The sequence below is a fragment of the Taudactylus pleione genome, unplaced genomic scaffold (assembly GCF_031769625.1).
Source record: "Taudactylus pleione unplaced genomic scaffold, aTauple2 ptg000100l, whole genome shotgun sequence".
NCBI classification, from domain to species: Eukaryota; Metazoa; Chordata; class Amphibia; order Anura; family Myobatrachidae; genus Taudactylus; species Taudactylus pleione.
In genome coordinates, this window is record NW_028284502.1 from 13,856,485 (window position 1) to 13,872,868 (window position 16,384).

The 16,384-nt window shown below is 43.5% G+C and overlaps 1 protein-coding gene across 1 annotated transcript in view; it reads right to left on the reverse strand.

Annotated features, from left to right (window-relative positions):
• Positions 1-16,384, reverse strand: part of CCDC73 (coiled-coil domain containing 73) — a 150,477-nt gene that overhangs the window by 105,017 nt on the left and 29,076 nt on the right. The window contains exon 7 of the mRNA XM_088470438.1: positions 151-189. Coding sequence (XP_088326564.1) covers positions 151-189 — 39 coding nt within the window. The remainder of the gene's footprint in view (positions 1-150; positions 190-16,384) is intronic.

A 16,384-nucleotide genomic window follows, 5' to 3' on the forward strand; every position in this document is an offset into this window, starting at 1 on the left:
GGAGCGCTCATTACGGTATTTGTTTACATTTTTTAGACTATACTGTATAACAAAAAATCTTAAAACAACCTTACATATGCTACAGCAAAGAGTTGTCTTCACCTTATAAATAACATATAGTAACTAATAATTGTTTATTAGCTAACGTACCATTTCTTGCACTTTTTTCTGCAGGTTGTATTTTGAAATCTACAAGAGGGAAAGAAAACATGCAAACTATTGAAACCTATTATATAAAGAAGCAACTCGCTTAATCAAAATAATGAAACAATGCACAATTTTTGAGAAGATACAATTACATTTTTATGTACAATAAAATGTATTTCCTTTTTGTGGGATAAATGTTCTGTGTTCCTGTCACTTCAAAGTACTGCTTACACAGTGATTACTAATTGCAATCTTTATACATTATTCTCTTAAAATACTGCTTGTTCCAGCCTCATTCAGTAAAAGGACAAATTCAAATTCAGATGCAGTCAATAACCCGACTGCAGGAAATCCCGACACTTGTCTGAATCCTGGCACCAGCATCCCAACTGCCGGAATCCCGAAGGTAAGTAGCGGGGTTGGGGGGAGGGTTAGGGTTAGGCACTAGGGAGAGAGGTAGGCACTATGGGTGGGGGGGAAGGGTTAGGTTTAGGGGTTTAGATTTAAGGCGGGTATCCACTACTCGATTAAACAGAGCGATTGAATGATAACGACATCGTTATCGTTCAATCGCTTGTTAATCAGGGCACAAATCGGGCAGCATAATGTCAAAAACGACCAGCGATGCGTGCTCCCGAATGTGTGTCCTGCATCTCTAATGTGACAAAAGTGCAATGCACAAGTACCCTGGACACTGCTGGAGTTGCATGCAGCAACACTATGCAACTCGGAAGGTAACCTGGGGGAAAAGGCAAAAGACAGAGGACCAATATGAGTAAGCCGCGTCATGCATCCCGGCACTCAGTGTGCGTCTTAATCTGATATATTATTCCAACTCCATAGGACACTATCGGGTCTGTTTACCAAGCAGTGAAAAGCGTGGAGAAGTGGACCAGTGGAGAAGTTGCCCATAGCAACCAATCAGCTCCTACCTATTACTTTATAGACTACACTAGATAAATGCTACTTCAAAGCTAATTGGTTGCTATGGGCAACTTCTCCACACTTTTCACAGCTTGATAAATAGACCCCTATAAGCGACTTTGGATGCAGCTACAATGCAACACAGAAACAAAATGACACCAAAAGTAATTGCTAACCCTTGCAATGTTAGATCCCAAAAAAATATTTCCAATGAAATACTGGGCAGTGGGCACAAATGAATGTAAGTAAAATATGGAAGGTATTTTCAAAATAACTGAATATCGAGTTGATTTTGTATCAGCGTGATGGTACAGTAATCAAGCAAATATTTAGCTATTTTATTACTAGAAGTACGGACAAAAGAAGACTGATGTAACATTTATTTATTTATTTAAAATACATTTGCAGAAGATGATAAAGTAACGCAAAATCCTAGACAGTTTTTTTTAAAGAAAAATATTTATTATTCTCATTTAAGAGCAGGTCAACTATTTACAAGCACATTGTTATATTTTACTGTGGCAGGTATCATGGTTTCATTTACAGGTCAACATATTTAGTATAAAATGTCTTTCTTTCACTTAGAGGCTGCTCTTCAATTTCTCATCTGTCTGTGTATTAGGAGCGGTGGACCATGAGATACTCTATACATCACCTCTGCTGTGGCATGAAGTGAACAAGGCAAAACAAATCCTAACTGATCTCACAGAATAAGGTCATCCCTGTGGGGGCATTTATTTTGGTTCCAAAATGCAACCAGCATTAAGAAGATGATTAAGCATACTCAGGGTGACAGGGAAAACAATCTATTTGTAGAAGAATTTTAATAAGAATCAAATGCACAGCATAACTTCAGCAGTCATAGGTGAAATTATCTTATCTAATCTTAGCCCTGATCAGTTATTTGTCCATATAGTAAAATACATGCTTGTTCAGCTGGTTTAAACTATTAGGCTCTTACTCATTGTTTTATATACTCTGTCTGATTTTTTATTATCGTTATTTTTATTATTATTATCATGATGTTTAATTTATATGGCACCACCAAGTGCACCTAGCACTGTACAAAGAATATTACAATGGCATCAACAATACAATATAAAAATGTCCAAGTATATGGGAAAAAAAAAAATCAAACAATGAGATAATAATACAAATTACACAAGTTGTTAACAGTAGCACAGAACGACCCAGTGCCCTGGGAAAGGGGGAGAGAAAGGATCCGTTGACGGTGAGTGGTAGGACACTGGAGACAAGGATAGTGCAGAGTGAGAACCAATAGGGTGGAAAACCCTTCTTGTGAGAGTTCACAGTATAGTGGAATGGAGGTAAAACTTGGAAGTGAACTGGTAAGATATGAGTTCGGTGTGAGTTAAGAGTGTGAGAAGAGCTGGTAAGCTTTAAATGAACAGTTGTGTTTACAGGCCACATCTGAGGCCATGTAGGTTGGTAGGCAGTCTTATAGGGCATGGGAGTGAGTTCCAGAGATCGGGGAACAGCACGGGAAAAGTCTTGGATGTGGGAGTAGCAATCAGCACGGACACAAGGCGACAATCAGAAGAAGAGTGGATAGAGTAGGAGGGAATAAAGATTGAGATAAGGTTGGAGGGAATGTGGTCAGGGAGCCGGCGGTCAAAATGCCGACCGCCAGAATCTCGACACTGAAAGCCCGACATGGGACTAAAGATAGGCGTCTAAATACCGACGCCTATCATTAACCTCACGTCAAAATCCTGACGCCCAGCATACCGAACGTAGGTTAGCCGGGCGTCGCGACGTGTTAGCCGCGGGGAAGGAGGGTTAGGTTTAGGTACTGCTGGTGGGGACTTAGGGGTAGGCACCCCCGGGAGGGTTATGTGTAAGCTAAGGGAAGGGGGGGGGTAGGCACCACCAGGGGGAGGTTAGGGTTAGGCACCCCCCCCCGGGAGGGTTAGGTTTAGGCTACGGGAAGGGGGGTTAGGGTTAGGCACCCCCCCGGGAGGGTTAGGTTTAGGGTGTGGTGAGGGGGGGTTAGGCACCACAGGGGGGGGGACTTAGGGTTTGGCACCCCCCCCCCTCCCGAGTCTAAAGGTTAGGCAGCCCCAAGGGAGGGTTAGGGGGGAGGGGGGGTGGGGCAATGCGGAGGGTTAGATACTTATGAGCCGGCATCAGGATTTTCATCTGTTGAGCTTCTCTCGTCGGGATTTGAACCGGCGGCTTGTAATTCATACCCAACCCGGTTGGAGCTTAAACTGTATTCTGTAAGGGAAGGGAACCAGTGAAGGAGAGGTCGAATGAGAGCGTCAAGAAAGGGTGATGAGATGAGTCCAGGGGGAGGAAACAAGTCCATGAATAATTTTAGCACAAGTGTATGTAAAAAGAAAAAAATCTGAAAGTCATATCCATTTATGAACTTACCGATACTTAAACTGCTGCATAATATGTGTACACTATATAAATAACTGTTAATAAATAAATAATACTTGCTTCTCTCTGTCACCGTGCTTGAAAAATTTGATTCATCTCTATAGAAGCACATTGTGTACATACTTACTAGTATAACCCTGGTTAAGGGCTAAGAGCATGATTCAGCTTTGTGAACAGAGTAAGATTAAACCTTCTATCGGATGAGGTGTTGTCATGTGTGCAAACCACTTATCATACTAACATAAAATAAAGACACTGAGACGTGGATTTGGCAGATAACTTGATGGCGATTTATTGGAGCAATAATAATTATTATTTATTTAAGGATGTATGGTGGCAAAGAAAGGACGGCCAGAAATCAGCCAGATCTGCTATGCCCACACACAAACAACAAAAGGCATAGCAGGCGTAGATCGCCCAGAGTGCATACACATAACCATGTAACTCATATCATCAACAAAAGGTAACGCTCACCCCCATCTTGACTTCCCACCCGTTTAGGTGGTGATACTGCCCCCCGTTAGGTTGGTACAGCCAACTACCAGTCAACGAAGGGAGCGCCCTTAAATCATAATTGCACCCGGACTGGCGACCTGCCGTTCTTTCCCGCCACCCAAAACCAAACCCACAACATACCAAAATTTATAGGGGAGGGAGGGTGGGGAATCTGGAACAAAGAGGCTTTGGCCCACACTTTTATCCCACTATATAATGTTCCTGTTACAAACCCGCCCCTGCTTGCCATAGGCTAACTCCCACAAGTAATTTGCATACATGCCTGCCCCCATCCTAGAGGTTTAAAACACCTCTTTTCTTATGCAATCTTTCGGTTTCTCTAAACCTTCTATCGGATGAGGTGTTGTCATGTGTGCAAACCACTTATCATACTAACATAAAATAAAGACACTGAGACGTGGATTTGGCAGATAACTTGATGGCGATTTATTGGAGCAATAATAATTATTATTTATTTAAGGATGTATGGTGGCAAAGAAAGGACGGCCAGAAATCAGCCAGATCTGCTATGCCCACACACAAACAACAAAAGGCATAGCAGGCGTAGATCGCCCAGAGTGCATACACATAACCATGTAACTCATATCATCAACAAAAGGTAACGCTCACCCCCATCTTGACTTCCCACCCGTTTAGGTGGTGATACTGCCCCCCGTTAGGTTGGTACAGCCATCTACCAGTCAACGAAGGGAGCGCCCTTAAATCATAATTGCACCCGGACTGGCGACCTGCCGTTCTTTCCCGCCACAGCAAGGTTCTGCTTATAGAACCGCTGCACCGCCACCATACCAAGTACTACCCCAATAACGCCAACTCCTCAAAAAGATCCCCAATAAACAATGACAAACCCTCCTCTGTTAAATGAACTCCATCAGGTCTATACATATAACTAAATCGAAATTGAATGTTCTTATGGTAAATGAAACGGCCATAATTGGCCATCACAAATTTGGCAACTGCGAAATTAAGTTTCTTCCTAGCTTCGTCATTAGCAGGAAAACTCCTAACCCCACGCCAGACCTGTCGAGGTACAATGCAAGACCAAATTAATTTACACAAGGGCCAGGCCGATAGCACCCTCGCCAAATCGTTGACAATATCAACTCGTAATTCTACAGTGGACATCTGCCCTAAGTCGTTGCCTCCTAAATAAGCCACCAAAATACGTGGCCTACCAAAAAGCCTTGCATACTCTAACAGTTTAGGACAAAAGGAATGCCATCTCATACCTCTGGAACCTATCCAACGGACCCTAGCTGAATATTCAAAAATTGGAGCTTGATCTGAACTCAACCTAGCAGCCCAGAAAATATATGAGTGGCCTATCACCCAAATGTCCTGCGTGTCAAAGAGCAATCCTAAAGGTGGAGGAAAGCAGTAAATAAAAAATTAGTAATTGTCATAAAACAATAAAATTTTATGGTGTATTAGTGGGATCTGATAGAACATAAGTGAGTATCTGCCAAAAAGAAAAATTTTCTATTGGTCGCCGACTTTACTATTTGAAGTGGCTGAGACAAACAGAAGACACAAAGGGGAAGAATGGGTGGGGGGGAATTGGGAAAAAACAGGTGAACTCGGCAAGAGGTAAAATAAAAACCTGCTGAGGGATGGACTATGGCCTAATTAAATGATTGAGAATAGCCGAATTGAATCCGTCAGTTCAGGTAAAAATTGTAAAATCCCTCAAGACTCCCATTGCCAGCAATGGCGAGTAGCTAATCCCGAGTAGGACGGACAGGGGTAACAGACAAGACAGGACAGTACATGAGACAAGACAAAAACCAGGCAAGCATAAACTATAAACGTAACCGGAACAGACTGTGAAATGACTTTAAAACAAAGGGCCTTCACGCCTAGGTCGAATGTAACCTTTATAACTATCCGATTTCCAACGTCCTAGGGCCTTAATTTCTGATGCCGAGAAACCCGCAGCTGCCGCCGAAGTTGCGGCTCCGATCAGAAACGAGTGTGTACCAAAATCTTGAGGCGGGAGGCCTAAAACTGATACACACCTCTTCAAAAGCCAACCAAACTGGTATTTGGTAAGCGGAGTCCTGTCCATATGCATGAGTCATGAACCAGGAACATCCGGCCGCAATAACTCATACCGCATAGCTAGTGCCACGGGGCAGATCTGTTCGTACCTAGATGGACCCAACGAGATCCACCTACCCCTACCAGTCTGGTCGGTCTTTGACCGCCGAATCCTACAGAGAACAGACCTCTCACTGACCAGGATATCCGAGAGGAGCATGGCGGCATCAACCCATTTGGATGATGCCACCAGCTCCGATACCCTCAAGGTGCCGTGAAAAGCCTCTGAAAACACCACTTGAATCAGGACCGCCTCATACGCAGTAAGAGCCACTCCGAGAACCGCCCCTAATACTGCCGGAAGCAGATGAGCATCCACAGGTCTCCTACGGTCAGCTACTGGCCGGGAGACCCGTGCCCAACCCTTTAAAGCCTTCACAATCAGAAAACTTTTAGTAAAGTCAGGTTGGCCCTTCAATTTACAATAAAATGCAATGCCCCCCAAAGAGCGCGCAACAGAAGCCCTGGATCTGCCAGCCAAATGGAGACTCCAAATAAAAGAAAGCATCGAACGATGCTGACTCTTACCTGCCTGTTTGCTGCTACGGGAATAAACTTCCCATTCATTCCATGCCTGCCGATATGCTCGCAACGTGGAGGGGGCTAAAGACTGTTCTGCTAAGCCCTCCATGCCGGCTTGATCACCTGCCAAACATAAGAGGGGCAAAGCACAACGTCAGCACCAGGGGCCACAGATCGGGACCTAGCCCACTGGAAACGTGATAACGCATCGTCTATCTCATTCTCCACCCCAGGAACGTGTCTTGCCTTAAACATGATGTTACAGCGCAAACATGTGAGCACAGCTGCGCTAGCAAGCGCAAAACCAGCAGGGAAGCCGCATGTTGCTGATTGTATCGCATGGACCACGCCCAGGTTGTCACACCTGATAATGATGCTGCGATTGCGTAACCATTCCCCCCAGATTTCCAAGGAAACCATTATGGGAAAGAGTTTGAGAAGGAGTAAGTCCTTAGTCAAACCCTTTCCCACCCATTCTTCCAGCCAACGGCCAACGCACCAGGAGCCATCAAGGTAACATCCGAACCCTGTGGTGCCTGCTGCGTCGGTGAACAGCTGCAGCTGCAAATTGTCAGCGGCTGGAGACATCCACAACCGAACGCCATTAAAAACCCGAAGAAACGAGACCCAGACAGAGAGGTCCTGCTTAAACTCTGAGGATAAACGTAGCAAATGTCTCGGTTAGTGACACCAGCCGTGGCCCTTTCCAATTTACGTGAAAAAGCTCTGCCCATTGGAATTACTTTACAGGCCCAGGAGGGATTGCGCCTGCCGCAGGGTAATTCTACTGGAAGCCGTGCATTTCGCTATGGCATTACGCAACTTGACAGGCTTATCGAGAGGAATGCGACAAGAACCCGCCGAGGTACAGATCTCGATACCCAGGAATGACAAGGGGAAGGGCCTTCCGTTTTGTCCGCAGCAACGGGAACTCCAAATGAAAAAACAGCGCTCGTAAAGAAAACAAAAGATAACTGCATCTGCCTGAACCGGAAGGGCCGACACACAGAAAGTCATCGAGATAGTGGGCTATTCCATGACTACCGCAAAAATTAAATAAATAAATTCCGCGCACCAGTGTAGGAAGGTGCTAAAATGCTCGAAAAACGCACAGGACACAGAACACCCCATAGGCAAGCATTTGTCTATGCAATATCCGTTGTCCAAGCTAAAAACCCATAAACTGGAATGACTCTGGGTGCAAAGGAAGTAGACGAAAAGCTGACTCAACATCTATCTTAGCCATCAGTGCGCCCGGACCATAACACCTAATGACATCCAAAGCATCGTCAAAAGACTGGTACACCACCGAGGAAACCTCAACTGGTATGGCATAATTTACTGACGAGCCTGGCGGATAAGACAGATGTTGCATGAGCCTGTATTTTCCTGGAATTTTCTTGGGAACCACTCCCACCGGGGAATTCACAAGATCCCTAATGGGGGTTCTGCAAAAGACCCTGCAATGCGCCTGACGCTAACCTCGCCAGCCACTTTTTCCCTAAGAATGTGAGGCAATTCAAAGGCAGACTTCAAATTTCTAGGCGAATATGTGTCGACATCCCTGCAAATAGGTAAACGAAAACCAAAACTGAAGCCTTTTAACGAAAATTCTGCGTCCTGCAGAACCGGGTACCAACTCAACCATTTTGCTATCGCTGTGACACGGACAGGGGATGGAACTTTACTTAGCACTTGTGCCTTTTGCTGGCTGTGCAGGCTGCTGCTGGGCACCCCCCTTGAAACACTTGGCAACTGGGTGATTGCCACCACATCGCAAGCAGAGGTGACGAAAATGACATTTTCGTCCCTGCGTACAGGTGGAATTATTAAAGGCGAAGCATTTTCCCCAGACGCCTGCTGTTAGCCCTGACTAACTGAACTAGCTGCTTTGCTCGCGTTGTACCCCTCATAGGCAGGACGCGAAGGCTGCGTGACCTCCAGCAATGTATATTTGTCAAAGTAGGAGCATAGCTGAGAATGGAGCTTCCCGGTGATAGCTGCTTGGGGCAGTGATTGCAATAATAAGCTGTGCACACTGTAGAAATTCACTGTAGCACATGTATTCTGTCTATTTTGTAAGTTAAATGCTCAGAATACAGTATATAATACAATCTCCTCTATTGACTGATAATATGATTCAAAGGAGATAAAAGCTAGATCTAAGGTGCCATACATAAATAAAGCAGTGTCAAAGCCATTACCCCTTACTGTCAGATAACGCATCACTAAAGCATTCTATTCCCCCAATGATACCTCAATGCCCAGCATAATACTGACACTGTTTGCTGCAACTGTTTTCTACCATTAAGAGGGCATAATCAGCACTTAGACCATCTATAAAATACATCATACGAATGTACTGAATGATATAATTCTGGCATATAAAGGACCAGCAAACACAGTAAGCAATTATATGTAGAAGTAGAGCCATCCTGTCTGAGCTGAATCTTTTTATTTCATGTGCAGGCTCCTTTACAGATCATATGAGCAAGTTGGGGAATCTGGGGGAGGGCAGAAAAAGAAACCATGCACTGTCCTGGACATAGATGCACAGATTGGTCCTGTTATGTACTGGATGGTGTATTATCCAGTATTAATAATTGATCCAATAGGTGATCCATATCAGTGTACCCCGTACAGTGCATGTTTTCCAGATCTAGTTGGTGCACAACAATATTCATTACTGGCTTTTTAACTTTTTCTACTGGCTGACACATTTAAAAGATCAACAGGGACTGTAGTGCTAGTTATTTCATTTGTGACACTGAGGGGATCCTAAAAAAACATGCAACTTTAGTATTATATGCTATTTCTATTGTAGTCATCATGGTGTGGGCTGAGGGGGGGTTCAGGCAAGGCACTCATAAACCCCTCCTGCATTTGCCTATGGTGCTGGCCACTGCAGCCACAAAGATGATATTGACCAGGGGTATTAAGGACTGAAGGGAAGCACCCCTCCCCCGCACTGGCACACCTTCCACAAAGCTGCTGCAGCAGCCTGAGGGGGGATAGAACTATCAATAGGGGAACCACACCTGCAGCTCCTAATAACATGGGGGCACTGTGGAGCCAGGGACCAAGGTCTGGGGAGGCTCATTACTAGGCAGGACATAGCTACACCCACCCCCAGCAGAACAAGAAATCAGAAAAGACACTGATTGAGGACAGAAAGGAAAAGTAAAAGCAATGATATGAAGTAAATTAAAAGAATGACTAAATACAATAAGGAAAAGGAGGAGAGAAGAAGAGAAGAAGGAGGAGAAGCACTAAGAGAGTTTTATTAAGGAAAATGACAACTGACAAAATGCACTTCCCTGTCCTGGAGGAATCTGGAACAAAGAGGCTTTGGCCCACACTTTTATCCCACTATATAATGTTCCTGTTACAAACCCGCCCCTGCTTGCCATAGGCTAACTCCCACAAGTAATTTGCATACATGCCTGCCCCCATCCTAGAGGTTTAAAACACCTCTTTTCTTATGCAATCTTTCGGTTTCTCATAGCACGTAACTGTGAATCAAGACAAACCATGTGCAAATACATACATTTTATTTCTCATGCGGGGTAATTGCTGGCTGCTTTTGCATGTAGCCCACAAATACTGAACAGCTTTATTTTTACACTGCAATTTAGATGTCAGTTAGGACACCCCCCTCCCAAATCTAAATCTCTGCACATTTAAAATCTGCCCCACCTGCAGTGCAGCCTGGTTTCACCAAGACAATCAGTTACGTGGTATATCTTACTCTATTCCCAAAGCTGAATCAGGCCCTAAAGACCATACTACATTAATAAGTATATATATATGAGGTAATTATTAATATATATATATATGTATATAAATAACAAAATATCCAGACCATGCGTTCACAACCAGCTGATCTGCAAATGTTAATAAAAATCCCATATGAGTCCAGCAACAAGACCAGGTGTATTGGTCAGTTCATCAGATTCTTTATAGACACCAGATCCTTTTTCCTTCATAAATTGGACCGCAGTTGCCCTTGTAAAAATATCAAGCCCAAATCCGTAATTCTGTTAAATATAAATGGAAAGGGGGCGCTTCATAGTGCAATAACGTTTTTAATTTATAAAATGGTTACATTTAAAACACTGCACTGTTACAGTGCCGCTTGTACCTTATATAAAACGGTGTGGGCTGGTTACCACATGGTGTTTTTAAAATACTCCCGCCAGCAATCACCACCACGTTGTCCCTGGAAGCTGTCGGGTTCACACACCCCGCTGCTCACCGCTTCTCGAGAGGTTGCCGCAGGTCGGACCATGTTGCTGCTAACCATGGAGTTGGGGGGAGCTGATGGAGTCTCAGTATCACGTCACGAGGCCACGCCCTAATGCATTAGGTCACGTCAGAGGGCTGTCCTCCGTGACGTGACTTGCTCCTTTTAAACATGTGTTAATTCAGCTACTGTCACTCATTACAATTAGTTCCTATGCCTCGCAGGTTTCCACTGATGCAAATCTGAATGAGATCCTTAATTGATGAATTTAACATAGGAACAGTGGTCGTATACACAAGCCGTATGTGTCCAACAATATACATTTTGGTGAATGAACTATCAAGCTTGCCGATTTCTATATAAAAGGGGCATCTAAGGATAAATCGTCCCCTTTTTTGAATTAACACGTTTAAAAGGAGCAAGTCACGTCACGGAGGACAGCCCTCTGACGAAATGCATTAGGGCGTGGCCTCATGACGTGATACTGAGACTCTATCGGCTCCCCCCAGCTCCATGGTTAGCAGCCACGTGGTCCGACCTGCGGCAACCTCTCGAGAAGCGGTGAGTAATGGGGTCTGTGAACCCGACAGCTTCCAGGGACAACGTGGTGGTGATTGCCGGTGGGAGTATTTTAAAAACACTATGTGGTAACCAGCCCACACCGTCTTATATAAGGTACAAGCGGCACTGTAACAGTGCAGTGTTTTATATGTAACCATTTTATCAATTAAAAACATTACTGAACTATGAAGTGCACCCTTTCCATTTATATATACACACATATATACTGTAGTGAGAATTCATGAGGTAAAATGTATATGTGTGTCATGTATTTATAATGGAGCATGGCCGTAACTAGGATGGTGCAATATGTGCCACGGTACAGGGCAGGGGGCGCTTTTGGGGGTCTGTCAATTTTTTGTTTATAATCATTTTTACTTGTACCCTTACCTTCCAACGTTTGTCCCTGCTGATTCAGGACTTCCGTGCACCTGAAAAAGGGGGGTGGCCTGTTAGTAAAGGGGCGTGGCCTTGAGGTGCACCCCGTTTACATCACAAAGGGGCGTGCCCAGCACTCTCCGAGATGCTGGGCTGCCCCCGGGCTGCGCAAAGCATCTATTCTCTAGAGCTGGTGTGTGCTCTCCCCAACCTCCCCCCCACCGTGGGACACTGCTGCCCGCGGGTGGGACAGTCCCAGAAAAACGGGACTGACTCGCTGAACGCAAGACAATTGGGAGGTATACTTGTACCTTCCTCTTTTTTTGTATCCCCGGCATCTCCTGGCCACCCCTATCTCATGCACGGTTGTTCTGATGGACAAATCCTGCAGCAGGTTCAGCTTCACCAGCACTCTCCTACATCTAGAGCTGGTGAGTTACACTGCAGCCATTATTTTCACACCCGGATAATAGTAGTACAACAAAATCAGTACCACTTTATCATCGTACAGGACAAATCAGATTTGTCATGGCCCTTTCCCATGAGGCACAACCCCTTGTTTGGTCACGCATCTTATGTCTCTATTTGAAAGATGGGGGGTGTCAATGTTCTTTCTGGCACAGGGCACCAAAAAGTCTAGTTAGGGCTCTGTAATGGAGTAATGTGATTCCTGATAGATAGATAGATATATATATATATATATATATATATATCTATCTAATGTATTTACATCTCAGTTTATGAGATACATTTTTCTCCTTGGTGAGGATATGCCCCAGTGTGTGGGATGCACATGCACAGGAGACTAAGGGGTGGAGTGATATGGTTGGGAGTGGTTGGGTTCCTGTCAGGGAAAGAAGGGCAGTGACAGAGAGAGATATAAAAGAATCTGCCGGCAGACTGAGAGTAAAGCCGCATACACACTATACGATATTTATGAACGATATGGACGATAACGATCTCGTTCAACGATATATCGTTCATATTGTTCAGTGTGTATACAGTGAACGGCCAACGATGCGCGCTCCTGCGGGTCGTTAACGATGTATTTTGTTGTCCGTACATGCAGGCCAATCTGACGATATCGTCAAGAATTGCCTGTTCAGAGATGTGGCAGGATGACTTCGCTGAAAGATATCTTTAAAGATATATCTCAGTGTGTACACCCAATATCGCTTGTCCTCCACTACAGAAAGTTCAAGGGAAATCTTTCACCAATATCGTTCATACAGCACATAGTCTTGTGCAGGCATGTCAAACTCAAAATACCAACCGGCCCGAATATTCAAGAGTGTGTGGGCCGCATCAAAAAAAAAAAAAAAGTCTTATATGCAATTTTGAAAGGTTTATTATTAATAAAAACTAATGCAGTGCCCCCTGTAGTAGTGCCCCTTATGCAATTCCCCTGTATTAGAGCCCCTTATGCAATGCCCCCTGAATTTGTGCCCATTATGCAATGCCCCTTATACATTGTCCTAGTAGTGCCCATTATGCAGTGCCCCAGTAATGCCCCTAGTAGTGTCCCTTATGCAGTGCCCCTTATGCAGAGCCCCCAGTAATGCCCCTTGTTGTGCCCCCAGTAACACCCCTTATGCAGAGCCCCAGTAATGCCCCTAGTAAAGCCCCTTATGCAGTGCCCCAGTAATTCCCCTAGAAGTGCACCTTATGCAGTGCCCTCCAGTAATGTCCCTTATGTTGTGCCCACAGTAATATCCCTTATGCAGAGCCCCAGTAATGCCCCTTATGCAGAGCCCCCAGTAATGTCCCTAGTGGTGCCCCTTATGCAGTACCCCAGTAATTCCCCTAGAAGTGCACCTTATGCAGTGCCCCCAGTAATGTCCCTTATGTTGTGCCCGCAGTAATATCCCTTATGCAGTGCCCCAGTAATGCCCCTTATGTTGTGTCCGCAGTAATACCCCTTATGCAGAGCCCCAGTAATACCCCTTATGCATAGACCCCAGTAATATCCCTAGTGGTGCCCCTTATGCAGTGCCCCAGTATTGCCCCTAGAAGTGCACCTTATGCAGAGCCCCCAGTAATGCCCCTTATGTTGTGCCCCCAGTAATGTCCCTTATGCAGAGCCCCCAGTAATGCCCCTAGAAGTGTCCCTTATGTTGTGCCCCCAGTAATGCCCCTGATATTGTGCCCCAATAATGCCCCTTATGCAAAACCCCCAGTAATGCCCTTATGCAGAGACCCTTATGTTGTGCCCCCAGTAATGCCCCTTATGCTGTGCCTCCTCCCAGTATAGAACAGGTCTCACTTACCTGTGCAGTACTTACCTGTCTTCACGATAGCTGCTGGGCACCGCTCGAGTCCACGCCATCGTCACTCACAACGTCTCGCGTAGACGCTGCCGCTGACTGGATCTAATTAGATCCAGAGCAGCAGACGCAGGCTCCTCTCATCGCAGGCGTCGCGGGTGACGTCACCCGTGCATTGCATCACTGGGAACGCTGGCCTCTAAAGCGATCAGAGGCTTCTGATCACTTCAGAAATCAGCGTTGCCAACTTAAACAAAGTAAACACTGCCCGATCGGAGCTGAGCTCCGATCGTGGCAGGGGTGTGGGCCGTATATTATATAAATATGTGAGCCCATACTCTCGGGCCGCATAAAATGTTTATTCAGTCCGCATGTGGCCTGCGGGCCGCATGTTTGACATGCCTTGTCTAGTGTGCATGCGGCTTTAGTCCCTGGATAACCTATTGCTGTTTAGTTTTCCATTACTAATAATAGCGACGCAGAGATAGTTTGGGGAAGTGGGGTGTTAGACCCCACAGTGAAACAAGATACTGTATTTTAGGAACATTCTTCAAATGCATAACTTTTGTCTGATGTTTGGACTCTAATTAAACAGGGGACTTCGCTTGTGTACTATTGCATTAAATGTGAGTTAACTTTTATTTAAATTAACGGACGATATATATATGTTATGATATGCCCAATTTGTTCAATTAACATATAGACATCATATTTACAATGCTGTGAATCAAAGTTGAATTTTTATAAACCTGTTACAACCATGTTACTAAAGAACTTTTCAAACTGTATCTTGTGTGTCACTTTCCTGGAGGAGCAGTGGAGGAAAAAATACAGGATTCTTCTGGTAAAATGCATATTCATTGTGTGAACCAATGTAACATTATACACCTATAATTCAACACTTAAATTAGGGTTTCCCCAAGTAGGCCCATACTACTTACTGATACTTGGGTGGAGGCACTGATCTAAAAAGGAGGTACAGCACTTAGCGGGAGGTAAAGGGTGTGTACACTAAACTACATGGGCATTAGTAACCTGGTGTCCCTTTAGAGAGTGAAGGGGGCTTACATTAGGGTTAGCAAGGGTATTTTTCCAACTCATGTAACTATCCCATTTGTTCAAATGGAGTTGTGCGATACATGTAGGAATGCTATTGAGATGAATAGGCCACTGAAATTAATGATCCACTGACATGAATGGTGTTTTACAACATGTTACTTTGTTTATTCCACATGATTATAGATATTCAATTGTGCTGATATGTGATCACAGCAGGCAGTTCCTTGAAGGGCAGCTAATCACATCGCAACTAGTCTCGATTACAAATTCCTGTGGAAAACAAGAATATTGCCAAAGGATTTTTAAAATGGTTTACAAGAATAATTCCATTGGGTTTCAGTTTTTCCTATGGTTTACAAAAATAATTATTTTCTATTTTTTTCTGGTAATAAAAACAAAATCCCTTTAGAATTCAATAGTATTATTTAGTTGTTTTTTTAAAAAGAGCAATTTTATTGAATCCTAATATACATACATCAGAAAAATATATAAATATATTCTGTTAACAAATAATTGAAAAGCCATAAATATAGCCTGCAATGTAACAGAATGAGTAAATTGAAAATATATAACATTTTGACTAGAATACAATACAAAATATGCAGCCCATATTATTATTATTATATAACTTGAAAACATAAGAAAATATCTGTAATAAGCCATATTAATAAAAGTGAATTGTAATATTTATTCCAGTCAAAACCTGTAGTCTATATATTATTTATTAATTCTATTTTTAATTGTTAAAGAACATTAAACTCAATAACAATGTGGATAATAACCAAAGAGAGAAAAAAAATTAGAACTAAAATATAAATAATGAATGAAAGAAAAGTCAGGAGAAAAATTGGGGAAGTAGGGAAGGGATGAGGGAAAGAGAGAATCAGTTATCTTGTCATTGCCGTAGGTGTTATTGTATAAACTGAGCAAACTTTCTTGAGGGAGACAATCAGGTTACGTTTCTTAATAGGGACCATGTGGTGTTTTCAAATATCTTCATAATCTGATGTGGATTTGGGTAAAAATGTAATGTAAAATTTTCCACTTCTTATAAATTTTAAGAACACCTTTTCAATATCATATAATGCTGTACGTATATCAAAATAAAGTACATTAATCAATTCCGACTTAAGCATTTCTAAAGAAGGCGCGGTTTGGGGAATTCAATACCGTATAATCAGTTTCCTTGAGTATTATTTAGTTTAATAATTATTAATATATTGTTGAAGAAGAATATAGGCAGTTTTTATTGCAATAAAAGTTTATT